The sequence below is a fragment of the Primulina eburnea genome, chromosome 7 (assembly GCF_022965805.1).
Source record: "Primulina eburnea isolate SZY01 chromosome 7, ASM2296580v1, whole genome shotgun sequence".
Classification (NCBI taxonomy): Eukaryota; Viridiplantae; Streptophyta; class Magnoliopsida; order Lamiales; family Gesneriaceae; genus Primulina; species Primulina eburnea.
The window spans coordinates 6,158,064-6,176,851 of NC_133107.1; the positions used below are offsets into that span (position 1 = coordinate 6,158,064).

At 36.0% G+C, this 18,788-nt stretch overlaps 3 protein-coding genes and 1 long non-coding RNA gene across 4 annotated transcripts in view; 2 read left to right on the forward strand and 2 right to left on the reverse strand.

Moving 5' to 3' along the window:
• Positions 1–105: 105 nt before the first annotated feature.
• Positions 106–7,955, forward strand: LOC140836964 (formin-like protein 5). Its single transcript, XM_073202879.1, has 7 exons — positions 106–881; positions 2,045–2,735; positions 2,901–3,585; positions 3,672–3,874; positions 5,751–5,986; positions 6,784–7,649; positions 7,740–7,955. The coding sequence occupies exons 1-6, from the start codon at positions 720–722 to the stop codon at positions 7,633–7,635; spliced, it is 2,829 nt and encodes a 942-aa protein (XP_073058980.1). The 5' UTR covers positions 106–719; the 3' UTR covers positions 7,636–7,649; positions 7,740–7,955.
• Positions 7,956–8,330: 375 nt separating this feature from the next.
• On the reverse strand, positions 8,331–9,275 carry LOC140836965 (probable histone H2A.1). Its single transcript, XM_073202880.1, has 2 exons — positions 9,006–9,275; positions 8,331–8,749 (listed from the first exon to the last, which is right to left on the reverse strand). The coding sequence occupies exons 1-2, from the start codon at positions 9,192–9,194 to the stop codon at positions 8,537–8,539; spliced, it is 402 nt and encodes a 133-aa protein (XP_073058981.1). The 5' UTR covers positions 9,195–9,275; the 3' UTR covers positions 8,331–8,536.
• A 4,069-nt stretch (positions 9,276–13,344) lies between these two features.
• Positions 13,345–14,967, reverse strand: LOC140836966 (uncharacterized). Its single transcript, XR_012119188.1, has 3 exons — positions 14,771–14,967; positions 13,472–14,310; positions 13,345–13,359 (listed from the first exon to the last, which is right to left on the reverse strand). It is a non-coding gene; the product is annotated as an uncharacterized lncRNA (long non-coding RNA).
• A 772-nt stretch (positions 14,968–15,739) lies between these two features.
• The window catches only part of LOC140836066 (uncharacterized), a 4,280-nt gene continuing 1,231 nt past the window's right edge, over positions 15,740–18,788 (forward strand). The window contains exons 1-3 of the mRNA XM_073201477.1: positions 15,740–15,962; positions 16,046–16,171; positions 17,966–18,589. Of these exons, the coding sequence (XP_073057578.1) occupies positions 15,807–15,962; positions 16,046–16,171; positions 17,966–18,589 (906 nt within the window). The 5' untranslated portion in view covers positions 15,740–15,806. The remainder of the gene's footprint in view (positions 15,963–16,045; positions 16,172–17,965; positions 18,590–18,788) is intronic.

The window sequence follows — 18,788 nt, forward strand, 5'->3', positions numbered from 1 at the left end:
AGCATCAAAATTCTCTCTCTTGATTTTTAATAATGTTTTAGTTTGGATTAACAAATAAAATTGGGAAAAGATTAATCTTGAAAAGTGATTTCAAATAGGGCAGGCAGTGTATATTTCTCTCCGCGTTCTCCTCCTCGCGGTAAGAAAACGGAAGTTATATTATTGCCAGAAAACAAAGAAAATTCAGACAATAGGCAATTTCGGATGAATAATCAGTAAAACTTTGTCAGCTTTCATACTACATCCGTTGGTGAAAGAAATTTCTTGGTCAACTAACGCGCTCTGTCCCACCCTATTTGTAATTTTTTAAATCAAATTTCAATCCCTTTCTTGGATCTGATCCTGCATTAGAAAGGGGCTCAAGCCGAGGAACTTTTCTTCTTCGATTCACCTGACAAAAATTAAGGACTATATTGTCCTTTGTTTGGATTGTGTCCCATTTCTTCCTTTTTGTTGCTTGTGCAGCTTTTTGGCTTTCTCCTCAAGTTTGATTGAACGTACATTTTTTTGAATATTTGAGGGTCATCAAGATTGTTTGTTAAAAAGAGCCGGCTGAGGAATTTGAAAGCTGTTGTTGCGGAATATTGAATTGGGTTTGTGAAATATGTTGTGAAGATTTGACCTCTGGGCCTGTATTCTTGGAAAGGAACTACAGGTTTTGCTGGGTGCTTATTTCTTTGTTCTCCTGACGGTATGAGAAGCAACTATAATTGGGGAGGATGAATTTGCAAGGAAAAATATGTGTCACAGGAATTTTTTATCGCATGACTCTTGTTGCTCTTCTTTTCGTTTTGGTGGCACCCTGTTTGGAAAGCAAGAGGGAGGAATCGGAAACTTTACTGGCCTATCTGGTGGACTTGGGGGAGATAGATATGGAGATGGTATAGAACTGTTATTTTTGTACGAGTTTTGATATACGTGTGACGATGAAATTGTCTTTTGATTATTCAATTTACTTTCAGATGGCTCTATTGTGTGGTTTTGGTTGCGCATATGATTGTTTATTTTGTTTTAATAGTATACTGCTGTTTTCGTTAGTCTGAATTACTTTTTGCTTGTTCTTATAAATAAATGACGTAGTTTGAATTTGTAGCTCAGGGTTATGATGTAGCTTAAATCACTGATTGTTCCATGACAGCCCTTTGTATGGCATGCATGTATATTCTCTCTCTGCTGATTTATTGACTGCTATTTTTCACTTCCATTTGGCTTTATGAGTTCTCAAGTTTTGATGATAATCATTTTTCTTTGTTAGTCGAAGGTAGTAATGGTTTAAGCTAGATGGAAAGCTCATCATTCCAAATGTCACAATTATTCTGGATAATGATTCTTAGAAATGAAATTTTTAACTTCTGCAGTAATGGAATAATGTGTTCTCATCTCATAGAAGATTTTCTTGGAAACGTATTTGTCAATCAGTTTATGTCAACGTTCTTCATTAATCAATTTCCTTTTTATACTGGGAGTTTGCATGATTTTGTAGGTGGAGTGATTTCAAAAATTGGTAGTTCCTCCTTTCCGGTGACAAATTAATATATCGAATATCGAATCTTTCTGTTTGCTTTCCCAATTCATTCGTGAATAAGAATTCAAGTATGTAGTATTGAATTATACTGACGTTGAATATAAATTGACCTAGGCCTGGTCGGGCACTCTGTAAAACCTACCGACCTTTTGCTTTAGTAAACCTTCTCATATGTTAATTTTAATGCACTTTCTTATTTTCCTTAGTATACACGATTTGGCAGTTTATTCTTGTTGATATCTCATCTATTTCTTGGTGTTGGTGAAAATTTGATGTTCCTGTTTTTGTACTTTTGATCATTTGCATTGTCAAGAAATTCACGTTGTGAATGCTCAAAACTATATGCTATAAATTCCAAAATGCACCGACTATTTCATCAAGTTTCACAAGCATAAGCATTTGCATTTTATCTAATTTCTTATGGATCCCTTGAGTCATAGAAATTGAGCCTGACTATAACTTGGATGTAGTTTATATGTCTGGAATGCAATGAATAATCAGAAAATTATTTATGTGCAGGCTGAATTATTACATGTTAACTGTAAGCTCGAGTTCTTGCATGCCAACAGAGTTCTACAAGATCTTGAATTGCAATTCACAGAAGGCCGGTCAAGTCATGATGGGGAACTTTGTATTGGCAGGATATCCAGAACAAAAAAGCATGAGATTATCAAGGTTTTGCACCCTGTGGTTGAGCAACTCATTCTAGATTGTTTAAGGGAAAATAGCCACTTGTTTCATACCACTGGAGAAGAGAAAGGTTCTGAAACTCTGTACACCAAGTCTTTGGGACATTTGTTCACGCAGACCTCTTCTTTTCAACGGCGAAAGTTAGCTCAGACATTTGGAGAAGCACCTGCTCCATCCCCGATGGTTTTATTCCCTAGTCCAGCTCCTTCAATTCCTGCAACGGCTGATCCTCAGCCTCCACAAAGTCCTCCACTGCCATTTTTCCCTCCAGATTTCAGTGGTTCAGACTTGCAGCCTACTACCAGTGAACATTCTTATGCAGGTGCTTCTGATGCACAGTCAAGCAAGCATAAGACCAGCAACAGAACTGTGGTTGTTGCTGTCGTTGTAACTGCTTCTGTGACCTTTTTCATTGCTGCCATGTTCTTTTTGTGCTGCCGTAAGTGTGGAGCTGGATCTAGGCGGGGAAGAAACGACGAGAGGCCTCTTCTCAGCTTATCCTTGAGTGACTATTCTATTGGTAAAATTATGATTTTCTTGATCTCTTGTCTAAGAGTAGACATTTTGCATTTATATTTTCATGTTTCTGAGTTTACAAATTTTGATCTCTTATCTTCTCAGCTTATCCTTGATCTCTTATCTAAGACTTTCCTGATTTTCATGTTTCTGAATTGCAATTTTTCAGCCTCTTCACATAAGTCCTATGGTCTTGGCACTTCAACAAATGAAGAAAAGGTTGGCAATCAATCTATCAACAACAAATTGAACCATAACAAATTCAGCGGAAAATCTTATATGGAGTCACATTCTCTGAGCAATTCAAAATTTGAAAATTCAGTTGGAGTCACTACCACAAACACAGGAGAAGATTCTGTTCGCATGACACTGGGTACACCAGGACTGCCTCCATTGAAACCTCCTCCTGGAAGGACTGATCCTCCTAAACCACCTCTAGATAAGACAGCTCCATCCACACCCACGCCCACACCCACACCCACAGCTCCAGTACCACCCCCAGCTCCTCCAATAATTCAACAATTTGGAGGCCCACGTGCTCCGCCTCCTGCAACACCTCCTCCACCTCCTTTACCTTCTGGTATTAAGTCTGGTCCTCGTCCACCACCACCTCCAGGAGCCGGTGTCCCTCCTCCACGGCCGCCACCTCCAAGAGCTGGTGTCCCTCCACGGTCACCATCCATGGGCTTGAAACCCCCTCGACCAGCACTTAGTCATCCATCAACTTCTGCTTCAGCCGATGATGCTGATGATGGCCCTAATAAAGCTAAGCTGAAGCCTTTCTTCTGGGACAAGGTGTTAGCCAACCCTGATCATTCAATGGTTTGGCATCAGATAAAATCTGGCTCGTTCCAGTAAGTCATTTTACTCCCATGTGGTTTATGGTCCTAATCATAACATTTTTACCAGTCTAATATATTCAGCATAAATTCATGAACAGGTTCAATGAAGAAATGATAGAATCACTATTTGGCTATGCCCCTGCTGCAAAAAACATGAATGGGGGGAAGAAAGAGTCAGCATCACAAGATCCTTCGACCCAGTATATCCAACTAATTGATCCCAAAAGATCGCAAAATCTATCAATTCTTCTCAAAGCATTAAATGTGACTACAGAAGAAGTTTGCGATGCAATTGAAGAAGGTATTTTATTTTCCTTGTATCCCTTGAATATCCAAATAATGCTATCTGGTTTATAGTTCTTGAAGATGCAAGGCATTCTAAGATTCACAGTGTCCTATAGAGAGAGCCTAGGTGCAGGGGTGAGGTGAGACGTGCACTTAACTGAAGCAATGAACACTAAATCGTAATGCATAAGAATCAACGACTTCTCATTTTATGTCACATATTGTCCAATGTTTTACAAGCTATAGAATAACAAAAAAAACCATTCATTGGGTTATTGTTAAATACAACTGTCTGTCTTTAACCTTTAATTTTTAATTCTATATTGACGCACTTAAATACTAGTGAATACAAATGTCTGACATGATTAGTTGTTACAGGGCACACCACATTGAAGGGGTATGCTTCATTTGCGGTTAGATATAGGATCTAATCCTCACTGTGGTTTTAGTCTAAGCATGTGTCTTCTGGGTTTTTTATATCTAAAATTTAGCCGTTAGCTGGTGGTGTTAATCTAAAAGCATTTCTTTCAACCTGTGATGATAAATGACTTATATGTGATCAAATGATTAAGTTGATGGTATAAATATTGAATCCGATTCATTATAAAAAAATAAAAATTAAAATTAATCTCATTGCTGTCACATTTATCTATAGATCATGGAAAAGGGTACAGAATGGAGTGGCTTTGGCGCAAAAAATGTATAAAGTTGGATTTTGAGTTGTTTATGCGTTGCCTTATCAATAACTCTTCAAAATATCTCAGCATTTGAAAAAGAATATGTCGATATGACAATGGGACGGGAGAAGTAATTGCAATAAATGTTTCAGGCCTTAAATTAAATCAGGTCATCCCAAAAAAGTTACCCATGAGTGTATTGAAAGTTGTTTTGCAGTAACTTAGCTTTCACAATTTCTATTGTTCCTGATAAATGTCAGATTTCATGAGTTTCTGCCGAATTTCGTTTTTGAGTGATGCGAGCACAGAAACACTATAACATATACAGATTATCTTGGCACGGGCTTCTGCAGAGATCATTGCTCTCTAAGTTCCTGTTTATTCCTTCAATTGCAATTTGTTTTGTTAAAGCTACTGTCTTCGTCAATGGATCAAGAAAATGCGCAATGAATCTGTCTCATGGTTCTCTTTTTGTTAAAAGTCAAATTCATAACTCTCTGGATTTCATAGTTTTTATGCTTTCACTACTTACAACTCAACTTATTTTGATAACTAAAGCTGTCTGGAATGGATCCCTACCATGATGTTTACTACATATGTTAATCTTTTTTCTTTTCACCGTAATTAGAAAAATGGAACGGTTCCCTAATTCATCTAAGGTCGCATGATTCATTTTTGGCTGGTGATTTGTACAGCAAAAGCAATTGCTTATGAATCTTTGAATATATCCCTAATTCTGGATTAATTAAATGTTAAATTCACCTATACATATTTCATAAAGAAATTGATCACTGCATCTAACATCGAAAAAAGTTAGTTATTCTTTTTGTGATCTGTAGCCGACCCCACTTAGTGGGATAAAGGTTTGTCTGTTGTTTGTTGTATGTTCTTTTTCGTGACCTGTTAATATCGTTGATGATTGTTAGTTACCCTGAATTTAGTCCTGATTTGAGTGACATTCCCGAGTCCCGCCACCAAAAAAGACAAAGAAAAAAGCTAACCAACCAAAATTTAAATAAATGAAGAGGAAGAATTGGGATCTGCTTAGGTTGAAATTTGAAACTGGGACTTTGACAAACAAATTTTCTTGATTCGAATTACTTATACATGTATATGTTGATTTTGTGGGGTCATTCTTCTTGAGGGGGTGTGTTCTTTTTAATTTTGTTGTTCCTATATCATTATAGAGGCAGCTAACCTTTTCAATTGAATCAGGAAATGAGCTTCCGGCAGAACTTATTCAAACATTGATAAAGATGGCACCTACAACTGAAGAGGAATTGAAGCTCAGACTCTACAGTGGCAATCTTTCTCAACTTGGTACTGCGGAGCGCTTCCTCAAAACCTTGGTTGAAATTCCTTTCGCCTTTAAGAGGCTTGAATCCTTGCTATTTATGTGCACTCTTCAGGAGGAGATATCAACGTTAAAAGAGTCTTTCACAGTTTTGGAGGTGATAAATTTGTCCGGTTTATCGCATCATATTAGATCATCTTGTTATACAAGACTAATTTTTCCCTATAATTTGGATAACTATAAAATCTGGATTCAGGATTGCAGAGCTGTGTATAACCCCGGTCTGACAATTATAATCTCTCATTTGGTTTAGGATTAAGGATAGTTGCTTTAAGCTTCTCAGGTTATGCTTGTAAGCACTTGAAAGTCGTAATTATTACTCTTTACCCTCTAGCGCATTATAACTCTCAGAAGCCATTTGGAAAAGTTGACTTTTATAAGGAGACCATTGTAACCAGAAAATGTGCTGATCTTTGTGGTGAATATTATAATTTCCTTGTTTTTTTCTGGCTGAACTTTTTTGAATCACAAGTTCCCCTTGGCCCTTCACGCCACTACCATTATAAGGTTTGTTTTGGCATCAGTTTTTTTAAACAACAAATGAACATTTCCACTCGTCCATTTCACTTTTAGAATTCTCATGCTGATCATTTTCTCTATCTGCATTGCACTTGAAAATATGATGGATTTGGAAAATGTTATTTGTTGGGACTGTTTTTGTTGGGATATGTGCATCTGTATTATTCCTCTAGAAGCTATTTGGATTTGGTATGTAGGAATATTTTAGATATTAAACTAGTGTACATGCATTCTCTCCTAAGTCTCTGATAAAGAATTTGATGACAATGACGCATTTGATCAACAATTTTCTGCTGGGCCATTTGGTACCATTAATCTTAAATCTCAAGTTTTCAGGAATTAATATTGTATTCATGGTTTCTCGACCTGTTGCAGGCTGCTTCCACAGAATTGCGGAAAAGTAGATTGTTTCTCAAGCTTCTCGAGGCTGTTCTTAAAACAGGAAACCGCATGAATGTCGGGACATTCCGCGGTGGTGCACAAGCATTTAAACTTGATACTCTCCTAAAATTAGCAGATGTGAAAGGAACAGATGGGAAAACGACACTGCTGCACTTTGTTGTTCAGGAAATAATTCGTTCGGAAGGCATGAGAGCTGCCCGAGCAGCCAAAGAGAGCCGGAGCTTGTCCAGCTTCAAGTCTGAAGATTTCCTCGAGGATTCTATTCAAGATTCTGACGATCAGTTCCAGAGAAAAGGTCTTCAGGTGGTTTCAGGTCTAAGTAGTGAGCTTGAGGATGTCAAGAAAGCTGCAGCTTTAGATGCTGACAGCGTAACAGGAACAGTGTCTAGGCTTGGTCATACACTCATAAAATCCAAGAATTTCCTTAGTTCGGAGATGAAGAATGTATCAGAAGAAAATGGATTCCATCAGGCATTAAAGAGTTTTGTGCAGAATGCGGAGGCTGATATTATGTGGTTGCTCGAGGAAGAGAAGCGAATAATGGCTCTTGTAAAGAGCACGTCAGATTACTTCCATGGAAATGCTGGAAAGGATGAGGGGTTGCGATTGTTCATCATAGTTCGGGATTTCCTTATAATTCTAGAAAAAGTGTGCAAAGAATTGCAATTTGCCCAACCAAAATCAAGTCGGACATCTAAGCAAGATGATTCAGCAGCAGGGCCTGTGGATCCACGCCAGCCTCCTACAACTGATCCTCGCCAGCGGCTGTTTCCAGCAATCACAGATCGGCGAGTGGATAGCTCAAGTTCAGACGACGAGTCATAGTATAATCAAAACACGTAAGAACAATTTCATAATCTTTTCTTCGATTTCACAGACCTCCGAAGTGAAGATTCTAACTTTTTCGACATCTTCGCTACTTTATTCAGGTAGTGCAGAGGTTTAGGAATGCAATGCAAGTGGGAAAAACAAACAAAAAGGAAATTCATTCATAGATTGGTGCCCGTGATCGTGTGAGCTGCGCGCTTACTCAGATGAAGCAAGCCTCACCTTGCATGATCAATGGGTTTGCTGTTCCTCAAAATGGTAATCCATATGAACAAGAATGATTGGAAGTGTTGTAATATAATCTTTTTTTCTTTTTCCTTCGTCAAATTTCTCGTAGGTTTTCCTTTATCTCTGCTTCATGCTCATGTTCTGAGAAATTACTGGCATGGTTCTTCAATATCAAGGACCCGAAGAGCCGTGGGACTGTGTGTGTTGATCAACTTGAATGAACTGAATGTACAAACTCAGGAACCAAGACGGGGTCTCATGACATCTATAATCAAACAAAACAATGCACAGAATCATTCATAACGTGTCATAAACTCACCGATTATAGCACCAAATTCGAGAAAAAAATACCCATAGTTATTTAAGTAAAAATCAAGATTTTAAGGCATTGTTAGAACGGCCACCTAAAATCGCATAACCCAAAAAGCAATCGTCAGCGATACCATCAACCCAACACAAAGAACTTCACAAGATAGAGATTTGTATTCAGATGACAATAGATTAGTACATAATTTATATGCACAAAACCAACAGACAGAAGCCCTTTCAGAAACTACAGCTAAAAATAACAATTAAAATTAAAACACTACCACCAAAACCTAAAATTTATGTGATCATCCTAAAAATAGTTGTGGTCTCAAAAGACTTTTATGCTGGAAAATCAATCTATCTAGTCTTCATCGGCAGAGGGCTTCGATGATCCACCGGTCTTCTTAGGAAGCAAAAGGTTGTGAATGTTGGGCATCACTCCACCGTTGGCGATGGTCACATCTCCAAGGAGTTTGCTCAGCTCTTCATCATTCCTGACAGCCAACTGGATGTGCCTTGGCACAATTCTTGTCTTCTTGTTATCCCTTGCTGCGTTCCCAGCCAATTCCAGCACCTGGTATACAACGTAAATTGGTATCAGTTAATTTCAATAAACGGATCTGAGAATACTGACCTAAAAATTGGGTAATTAAAGGAAAAAATCCGACATCCAAAACAAATTAAAATCAGACCGTTTAAAATTTTCCCCAATAAAAAGTTAAAAACTCTAATGCATTTGGAATTCAAAATCGAGATCTAAATATAAAAAAAAACCCTAAATATAAGGGTCATCAGATCAGAAGCTGAGAAAGTCTTCCTTTCGAGTTTACCTCAGCGGCGAGGTATTCAAGAACAGCGGCGAGATATACCGGAGCCCCAGCGCCGACACGCTCAGCGTACTTTCCGGCCTTGAGGAAACGAGCGATACGACCGACTGGAAACTGGAGGCCCGCTTTGCTGCTCCTCGACTGGGATTTCTTCGCAGACCCGGATCCGAGTGTCTTGCCCCGACCAGCCATTTCAAAATTCCGAAAAATCGAGAGTAGAAAGGGGGAATTTTGGTTCTAAGAAAAAAGGAATAGCACTCTGTGCGAGAGAAGGCTTGGAATTGAGGGATTATATAGAGGCGGGGGGTTTCGGGATGAAATCAATTAATAGAAGCACGCGGATCTTGGATTTCAGCCGTTGATTAAGGATGAATGGACGGAGGGATGGAAAACTTTACGACCGCCTAATAACCTCTTTTTGTTCTCTTCATAAAATTGAAGAGTAATTTTTTGTTTATTGTTTTTTTCTTTTTGGCCGATCATGATATGCAAAGGAATCCATGAGAAATAAAATATGTTTTTTAAAAAAATGAAAAGTATAAATATATCTGAAGGTATACAAGTGTGGGAATGTGAAATGTGGTCGTCTCCGATGACGAGTTGAACAAGCTGGTGATCGATGTCATTGTAAAAATAATTTCTTAAAATAAATTTGTTACTCACCGATGGTGTTTTTTGAGAATCGTATAAACTCACGTTAAGAACCAAATGCTATTCCGAAGAACAAGAGTTGTTTCTGACAGTAATCGTCGATTATAAGAGAGGAACACGAAGAAACCAGAGCGCAAGAACAAAAGTTTTTAGATTATTTTGGGAAGATGGGGAAACCAGAGTGCAAGAACGATTGTTTTTAGATTATTTTGACAAATGTGTGTTTCACTGATAAAATTGAACTCGTAGATATAGTATCGAGATTACTTTATCATTCAATGGACGTTACTAGCGGTTTCAAGAATCGCACAATTACACGTGTTAAAAGATACACTTTTCGTCTCAATCATATTTTTTTTTCTATTTTGGATTATTTCAAAATATATAGTTCAATTTTTATATATAATATCATTTATTTTTTTTATTAATATACTCATATTAAACAACTATTATTTGAAAAAAATTAATAAGAATAAAATAAGAAGTTTGTTTGTGAACTTTGATTTTCTGATGAATTTTTTAAAATTTGTACGAAAAGTTAACAGATGTATATATTTAACACGATGGTGTATGTTAAACTTCTCGTATTAACTGCATCAACATAAATTCACCAAAGCTAATTTATTGCAAGATTCCAACAAATTTTTTTATATATATTTAAAATAGGTAGATGAGATTCTACTTTATGTGGGCACTACCCTCACTACATTTCAACGGGTAAGATCTTACCACACATACAATTTCTAAAAAAAAAATGTGTCCTATATATACATGGGCAAATCTTGACCATCAATTTTATCATGGGACAATACACATATAGGTAGGATGAAATAAAACTTTAAAATAGAACTGCAAATATATATAAGAACATCCACAATGGGTGGATGTTATATATTTAGGAAAGCGATTCCTAAATCGCATTTGTATTCGGTTTAAATCTAAACATTTTCTTTCCTTTTTCAGTTTTTTCTTTATTCTTTAACTACACCAAAATTGAACTCAATTAACTAGGCAAATTTATTTTAACAACATAGTATATGAAGCATACATTCACAGTATGCAAAGTAGAGTGAGTCTCATGTGAGACCGTCTCACGGGTCATAATCCGTGAGACGGATCAACCCTACCCATATTCACAATAAAAAATAATACTCTTAGCATAAAAAGTAATACTTTTTCATTGGTGACTCAAATAAGAGATCCGTCTCACAAATACGACCCGTGAGACCGTCTCACAAAGAATACGACCCGTGAGACCGTCTCACGGGTCGTATTTGTGAGACGGATCTCTTATTTGGGTCACCCATGAAAAAGTATTACTTTTTATGCTAAAAGTATTACTTTTTATTGTGAATATTGGTAGGGTTGACCCATCTCACGGATTATGACCCGTGAGACGGTCTCACATGAGACTCACTCTATATATATATATATATATCCATAATATATATATATATATATATATATATATATATATATTGTTTAGAGAAGTAAGACCATGAAATTCAAATTTACTTCTTACATGTTTATATAGATAGTATAAAGTTTACCCTATACTTTTATAATTTGAAATACATTCTATTTTGTGTTACTAATATATAAATAAGTAAGACACAAATTCATAATTTTATTTATTATTACGTTTTAAACAATAAATTTATAAGAAAAATTTATATATTTTAAATTTATCTTCCAAGTTCAGCTTAAGGGATATTGTTGTACAAATTAAAGGTAAAATAAAATTTTGTTTTTCATTAAAATCATAACTTTTACTCGTTTCATTTTTTTTATATTCATCAAATGATACTTGAAATTGTGCTTTGATGGAGAGATTTGAAGCTATGAATTTCAAATTTATGGATTCCAAATCTATTTGATTGTTTAGATGAATTTATATTGGATAGATTTGAAATCCACTCATCTCTTTACTTTGTAAGCGCAAAATATGATATGAGAAAGAAAAAAATTTTGAATGTGCTATAAATTTGTAAGCGCAAAAAAAAAAAGATCTCTTATTTATAGAGATTGGGGTTCAGTTGGACCCGAAATATGACCTGAGGAAAAAAAAATTGGCTTGGGTTCTGATTTGATAATTACATTTCCAATGTTTAAATATTTAAATTCAAGAGTATAATTATCTAAACTATTAATTACTACACACAATAAAAAAAACTATTATTGAGAAATACAAATATTTCACAAAGCAAATATTACACGATGAAAGAATTTATGATATCAAAAGCTGTCAAAATGAGTTGAGCCCTTTGGGTCGGTTTGCTCTGCCCCCCACTAAATAGACGAATTAGATTGATAATTTCCCAGACCACAATGCCAAATAGTGGGTTGCGAGCCACTCCCTGGTCCGCATAATATAACTAAATAATGGATAGATCTACCCCACCAAATGGTGAGTTGTGAATGGTTGCGAGTCGGCCAGTCCCCCACAACCCCTTTTTATGGTTCTAATTATATCAATATACAATAAAAACATTCAAACATTACAAAATATCTTTCAAGTTTCAAACTCCACTTCTCCATTGATTTACACAATTACACTTTTTTGTACGAGTCAAACCTTGAAAAAGATATATAAATGGGATGATTTCGGGTTGATGGTTCAAGTCAACCGGATCAACCCAAATCCAAACAACCCAAATTTTTTGAGTCAGATTTCTCGTCCAACCCGATCCGACTCAAACCCGAAAACCTCCCACCCTGACCAGATATTTTTCGTGTCACGTTACATAGGTGAGGTTATTTTTGACACCTCGTTTACACGTGTATAGGACCATTAGAGACCTCAACAAGGTTATGGAAATGGCCTTGGATATGTATCAAGGTAATTGGGCGACCAATTTGGTCACGTGCCATGCATGTTCGGTCATAAGGTCAGTATGGAATTAAGCTTGCTGATTCTAAATTTGCCCGAATAACGAAATAGAGTCATAACCCATCAATTTCCGAGCATAGTTCATTCACACGCCGGAATCTCTTAGATTGTCTCGCCTCGTATGTTTCGGCATATTTATTTGGAAGTTCTATATTGTATGGAGTGATGCAATCGGAGGATCGATGCTATATATATATAGCCATGTTGTTATGTTCGCCTCATAATACTCCTATGACTTATAAACTCTTTTCCACTTCTTTAATGAGGCTAGGAATTTATTTTCCTAATATACAAAAATGAATGGGAACCACTGCAGACATTGGCTTGATGGTGGAAGTATAATTTATGGTTAGGAAGGGAGAGATGATCTAGTCTCAAAAAGTTAGCAATCGGGTGATAAAGATAAGCAATCGGCTAGGGAATTAATAATTGTTTGGTCCCTAAACTAGTAAATAAGATTGTTGAATTAACCGATCGAATAGCTTAAACAACACAAATAGCGCCGTACCAGCATGGTACTAAACATCAATCCATTAATTGCTAAAGACAAAGGCCAAACCATTTTGTATCCCATATAACTAATTAACCACTTAAAATTTGTTTGTCGGTCACAATTTATAGCACAGGATGAGGGCCAAAGGTTGTGATGGGATTTACAAAGAGTTCAAAGGTCTGTCAAAAGGATTCTTTAGATGGTTTGAGGGTCATTAGGACGTCGAAATAAGAAAGAAGCCAGGATACAAACGATCCTGAGGCGGGGTGCGGCATAGGTAATAGAAACTTCAAGTCTTCAACTGCTGTTTATGTGTTGGTAACCTACTAGTAAGTATGTCACCTGAGGTGTTTATATTTTAACAAACATTCTTTTATTTGATAGAATCATAGAATATTAAATAGAATCCATTCACATAGAAGTTAGGCAATGTACTCAAATGATCATAAATCGAGAGGCTTGATTAGAAGTTAAGCTCCCCTTTAGGTTCAACATTAGCTCTGGCAAGGGCTTACGGGTTTCAACTATCTGGAGCTGCAAAGTTCAGGCTTTTATGGGTATTTTGTAATATGAAGTCAACCATCAAGATAAATGGCTGTTTCGATTTGTATTCGGTCTTCTGCTATTTCATTTGCTTCAATATAGAAGACATGAAAATCTTTTCTGTGAACAAGTTGAAAGGATTATATATTGTGGAGAATGCACCAATGTACAAAATGTATCCTTCAAAAACAAAAGTTGATATACATGCAATGTAAACAATCTTGTTTCTTGAGTCTTGACTAAAACACAATTTAAATACAGTAGATTCCTTAAAATTTACCTGATATACAGAAATTCGGAAACTTGAGAAATAAACAGAGAGCGATTGGCATCACCAAAAGATTATAACAGAATTTCGTCACGGTTAACTAATATTTACCCAACACCACATTATAATAGCAGGATTCACAAGCATCTAACAATTATTTTCTCCCCAGCCATCTTAGCATCTCACAGACGAGAACGAATGAAAATCTTTTTACGACAACTTACCTCAGGAGTCGAACACTTGAGAGGCTCATCCGAGAATTGTTCCTGAATCTCTTGTTCTTTTGTTCTAAGAATTGAAATATTTTGCTGCTTTATGTTATTCACGTCTTTCTGCATTGTTTCTTGCTTTTCTTTTATCCGTTCCACCACAAAAAATCTTGTATTCGTATCCCCATACTGATGTTGTGAAGAGAGATCATCCTGCAAATTTTGTTTTATAGTTGTATAAACTTGCATACCACCTGCAGATACAAAGAAAAATAAAAAAAATTCATGATTACGAGCATAAGAAGAGCTAGTAGTTTATAGAATGACGACCAATTCACAAATTAAACCTAGCATTCGATATTCTTTGGATTAGCATAGACGATCCACAATCCATTTGGGGAAAAAAGAGGAAGACTACTATGCATACTTTCAGGATACAAACAAGTATCGGGGGAACTGCAAAATGAAGTTAGGCTCCCCTTTATGTTCACAAGGAAGAAATAACTAAGTATCCAAATAAACCATACCACCAAAGCTAATCCCATATAAGAATACTAACATGAAATACACTAAAATCGAAAAAAATTCCAGATCTCTTTCTCAGTAAGCAACATTTTTTCACAAGTAAATTGCAATATATACATAATCGTGGTGCTACTTTCATCTTTGAAAAAGAAAATACAAACGCAGAGCTAGGGTTGGGTGAAATGAAACCACTGAGAGACTCGTAGACGGCTGAATCGACGGCGGATTTTCCCAGTTTCAGTAGCTTGGCAGCAGCCCATCTGAGATCCTCCGTGATCCCCATCCCCGTTTTCCTCCCGCCTCCAAAATAATCCATTCAGCGCTGCTTACTTGATGGAGCCTTGTCCTACTCACGGTTGGGTTTGTTATCACCAAATAAAGCGTATTGTTTACTAGCACAAGTTACTCTACTCACAGTGAGATTAAAGTGCTTAAATAAAAAAATAAAAATATTTGTTGAAATTTAAAAAAATTAAAAAATAAAAATATAATACTGATATCACATAAAGACAATGTTCGAAGAAAAAATGGTGACTATTTTTATCTCTATTAGTTTCAACCTTAATCTATACTTCTATATTATCTATACTATATTATTAAATATGAAGACATGATAATAACTACTTAAAGAGGACACCAATTTTTTTTTTCCAATTTTACTTTTATATGATATTAATATTACACTTTTGTTTTTGTTTTTTTTTTAATTTCAAATTTTTTTTATTTCACAATTCAAATATCAATTTAGTCCCTCCATAATTTGTTAAATTTCACTTTAGTCTATCGATAATGATAAAAAAAATTGTACACACGTATCACGTATGTAGAGTAACTAATATACAGTATAGATGAACATCCAAGATTGGTAAATTTAATAGATAAAATCTGATTAATAATAAATTTATATTTGATTAATTTATACCATAATGGAATAGTTTTTTTTAATTACTCGATTCAATTTTTTTAAAAATTATGTAAGATATCTCATAAATCTCGATATCTCATAAATCTCTGAACCAATCACATCTATGAAAAATATTAATTTATTTCAAAATTTTATTTTTATTGTATATATAAATCAATTGATTCGTTACGAATGTAAATATATAATTTATAATATTCCTTTTAAAAAGGTTCAAATGCAAAAGAAAGAAAAAGACATGTATATTCGATTCTCCCGTCTCCACATGGATGTATAGAGTTTTTCTCCCGCCAAAAATTGATAATGACGCACCGAATTCCAACTCGAGCCAACCTCGCCGCGTCGCCGCCGTTCACCGAAGCTCTTCAATTGAAGCTCTCGCGAATACTCTCGTCCCACCAGCAGCTAAAAATAGCCTTCCATCGGCTCAATTCTCAGGTCGCCGCCAGTTTGCTGGAGGTATTTATTTGATGATGCATTGCATTCGAATAGATTTTCTTCAGCGGAAGTAATTTATTCTCTTGTATTAATGTTTTTCCAAGGCGGAAGATGTGTTTGCCTCCCTGGCTGTGCCGTTGACGAAACTTGTTGGGTTGAAGACGGTGGAAATGGCCGCGGAGGGGAGATTCAATTCTGTACTCACTGCCAATGATCGTTCGAATTCTCAAGTAATCTAGAAACTTTTTAGATTTATCTTCATCTGATCAAGCTTTAAAAATTCATTTTTTCCCGTACTTGCAACGAAGAGTTCATATGAATAATTTCCGTACCATACCAATTTGGCATATAATTTGCTACAAAGGGGTACCACCGTACCCGTCTCATAATTACCCGAGGTACTAATAATTCAAAGCATGAAGCGACTGTTGCTGTACCTTGGACTTTAGTTTTTATGCTTCGTATTCATGGCACATATAGAATCTTTCGTATGCATTTGGATAAGGATGAGTAGCCAATGTCTTCCCAGTTCTCGTACCTTTATTTTCGATGGAGTTTGTCTGGTTGTTTTAAACAGTAGTTCAGTGATTTCACCTTGTATTGAATTATGCGCGGGTTTGGCGTACCTGCATCCGTGTGCTAGCTACTACTTATTCTTGTTCTTTTACAAGACTGCCGAAAGTTCTCATGTTTGGGAGAGCTATTCCAGAAGTGACATGAATTACAATAAGGTCGTTATTGGCGATTGAGAAAGCAGATCCGTTTGCTTGTAAATTATACATTTTTATACATAAATTCCACACTTCCACCTGCAATATTTTGTGTGAAGATGAGATCGTGGAAGTCAACTGCTGCTTGAACTTGTTTTCTCTCAGAATTTGGTCGTAACAATGAAATTTTCATCTTTATTGTTGGTGCTTCTCCTTGTAATTGTAGGATAATTTATATCCACCCATGTTGCGACAAAAAGTACTAATTGTTATGTATTACAGTTTACATAAACATAACGCTTATCAGACTAAGACATGAATATCTTGCTCTCTTAAGGAGATTCAAGCCCATTGTGTTATGCTACCTTCGCTGATCCTACAGTAAAAGTCTTCACCCGGTCCTTCTGGGTACAAGTCAACAACCTGACGTTTACAATTTAAACGACTCATAGCAAACCTTATATTTTTTGTGCTTTATAATAAAGCTGTGAGCTGTCTATTGTAGTATACTTCTTTATACTTGCATATTCTGCATTTTATGTGTACATTTAATGAAAAATTAAGAAGTGCCCTCTTTATAGGTGTAGAGGATCACCATAAATTAAATAAAATTTGTGGAGTAAAGAGTGATGGAGTATACGGGTTTTGCTGGTGTAGTAATTACATTCATTAGGATTTAGAGGGGTAGATAGAAGAAGAGTTGTAAGATGTAACACGTAATTTTTTCCACTGAAACAAATTTATATTTCATTAGGGATACAAAGTTAATCACCATAATTTGCCAATAATCCCCAAAATGGTATTACCTTTATTTCCCACTAACTGCAGCATTAAAATGCATCGGAAAACTAGTTGGTGAATGATTAAGTTTGTTGAGGAGAATCTATTAGATGAACACAGTGATGTCATCACAATCACGTTCCCGATAAATAAACAGGAAAATGCTATTTTCACTTGAAACTCACCACTATGAAGGGAAGTCTTGAGTCTCGGTAAAGTATATGCAGAGAGAAGTTTCAACAGATTATAAGGTAAAATCTGTTATTATCTATAAGCAATCATAAGTGGTCATGTCTGGAAGTGATGTTCTGGGAGTTTGCTTATGAATTCAAAGAATATTCAGGCAAATTTCTCATTCATTATCAAAATGATTAGCTCTAAGACTTGAGTGTAAATATGACCAATAAGCAGAGTGGTCACAATGCTCTCTGTTGAGGAGTTTCATCTGTTTAAATGTTAAATGACTTTTGTTGCAGTATGTTCTTACATATTTGATATTTTGAGCCCACCTTACATGATTTCTTTGAATTTCAGGATGAACACTATTTGAGTAGGGCTATGGTAGCTAGCAATGACCTGAAGGAGAGACAGAAGCAGCAACTTATACGACTGATCGACCTTCTGAGAAAAATTGAAACTCAGGTTAATTCAAGCCAAAAGAGCATCTTCCAGAGCCTAGCAGACCATCAAGCTTCCATACAAAATTTCTTCCTCAAAGCATTGACATATGCTTCTTCTATCCATCAGTCAAACCAGAAGAATGACCTCTCCCTTGTAATGCTTAAGCTCCTTAAAGTCGCCTCTGATCTCGTTATAGGCGCCCTCGGGTCAGTGGAGGTTCAAGTGGATGACCTAATTCATGAATTGGCTACACATATGTGTAATCCCATGGTTGAGTATGTAAATGTTCTTAAAGTTGAAATGAAATACGGAACATGTTCACATTTATTGGAGGTAGTTAAAGAGATGGACAGTGTGATGATCGCAAGGAAGTTTGAGTTGGAGGAAGCAAGAAAAACAGTAAGGTTAGCTGAGTTGAGTAGGGTTGAGGCTTTGAGCAAGTTAAGGGAAATGGAAGAAACAACTCAGAAAATGACATTATACCCAGGATTACTAATAAACGCTAAAGAAGGACCAGAGAACGTGACACAACAAGAGGTATGAGTTGCGTAACCTTTTTTTTGTTAGGAATTGTTTGGAGTAATCTGAGTTACTGCATGCATAGAGAATCTAGCAAGACTTTCCATATGTATTTTGTAAATTATTAATGTCCCACAACTTGCATAGTTCTTGGAAAAATAGATAAGATAATGAAAAATTAGCGACTCAAAAAGCCCACATATTTCTTTCCCAACAC

What these genes read in the sequence shown, in the direction of transcription:
- LOC140836964 (XM_073202879.1), top strand. Translation starts at nt 720, where the DNA reads ATGAATTTGCAAGGAAAAATATGTGTCACAGGAATTTTTTATCGCATG. An exon ending in GGGAGATAGATATGGAGATG is followed by an intron (nt 882 to 2,044) that starts GTATAGAACTGT and finishes ATTTATGTGCAG; the next exon opens with GCTGAATTATTACATGTTAA. An exon ending in CTTGAGTGACTATTCTATTG is followed by an intron (nt 2,736 to 2,900) that starts GTAAAATTATGA and finishes GCAATTTTTCAG; the next exon opens with CCTCTTCACATAAGTCCTAT.
- LOC140836965 (XM_073202880.1), bottom strand. Translation starts at nt 9,194, where the DNA reads ATGGCTGGTCGGGGCAAGACACTCGGATCCGGGTCTGCGAAGAAATCC. An exon ending in TTGAATACCTCGCCGCTGAG is followed by an intron (nt 8,750 to 9,005) that starts GTAAACTCGAAA and finishes GTTGTATACCAG; the next exon opens with GTGCTGGAATTGGCTGGGAA.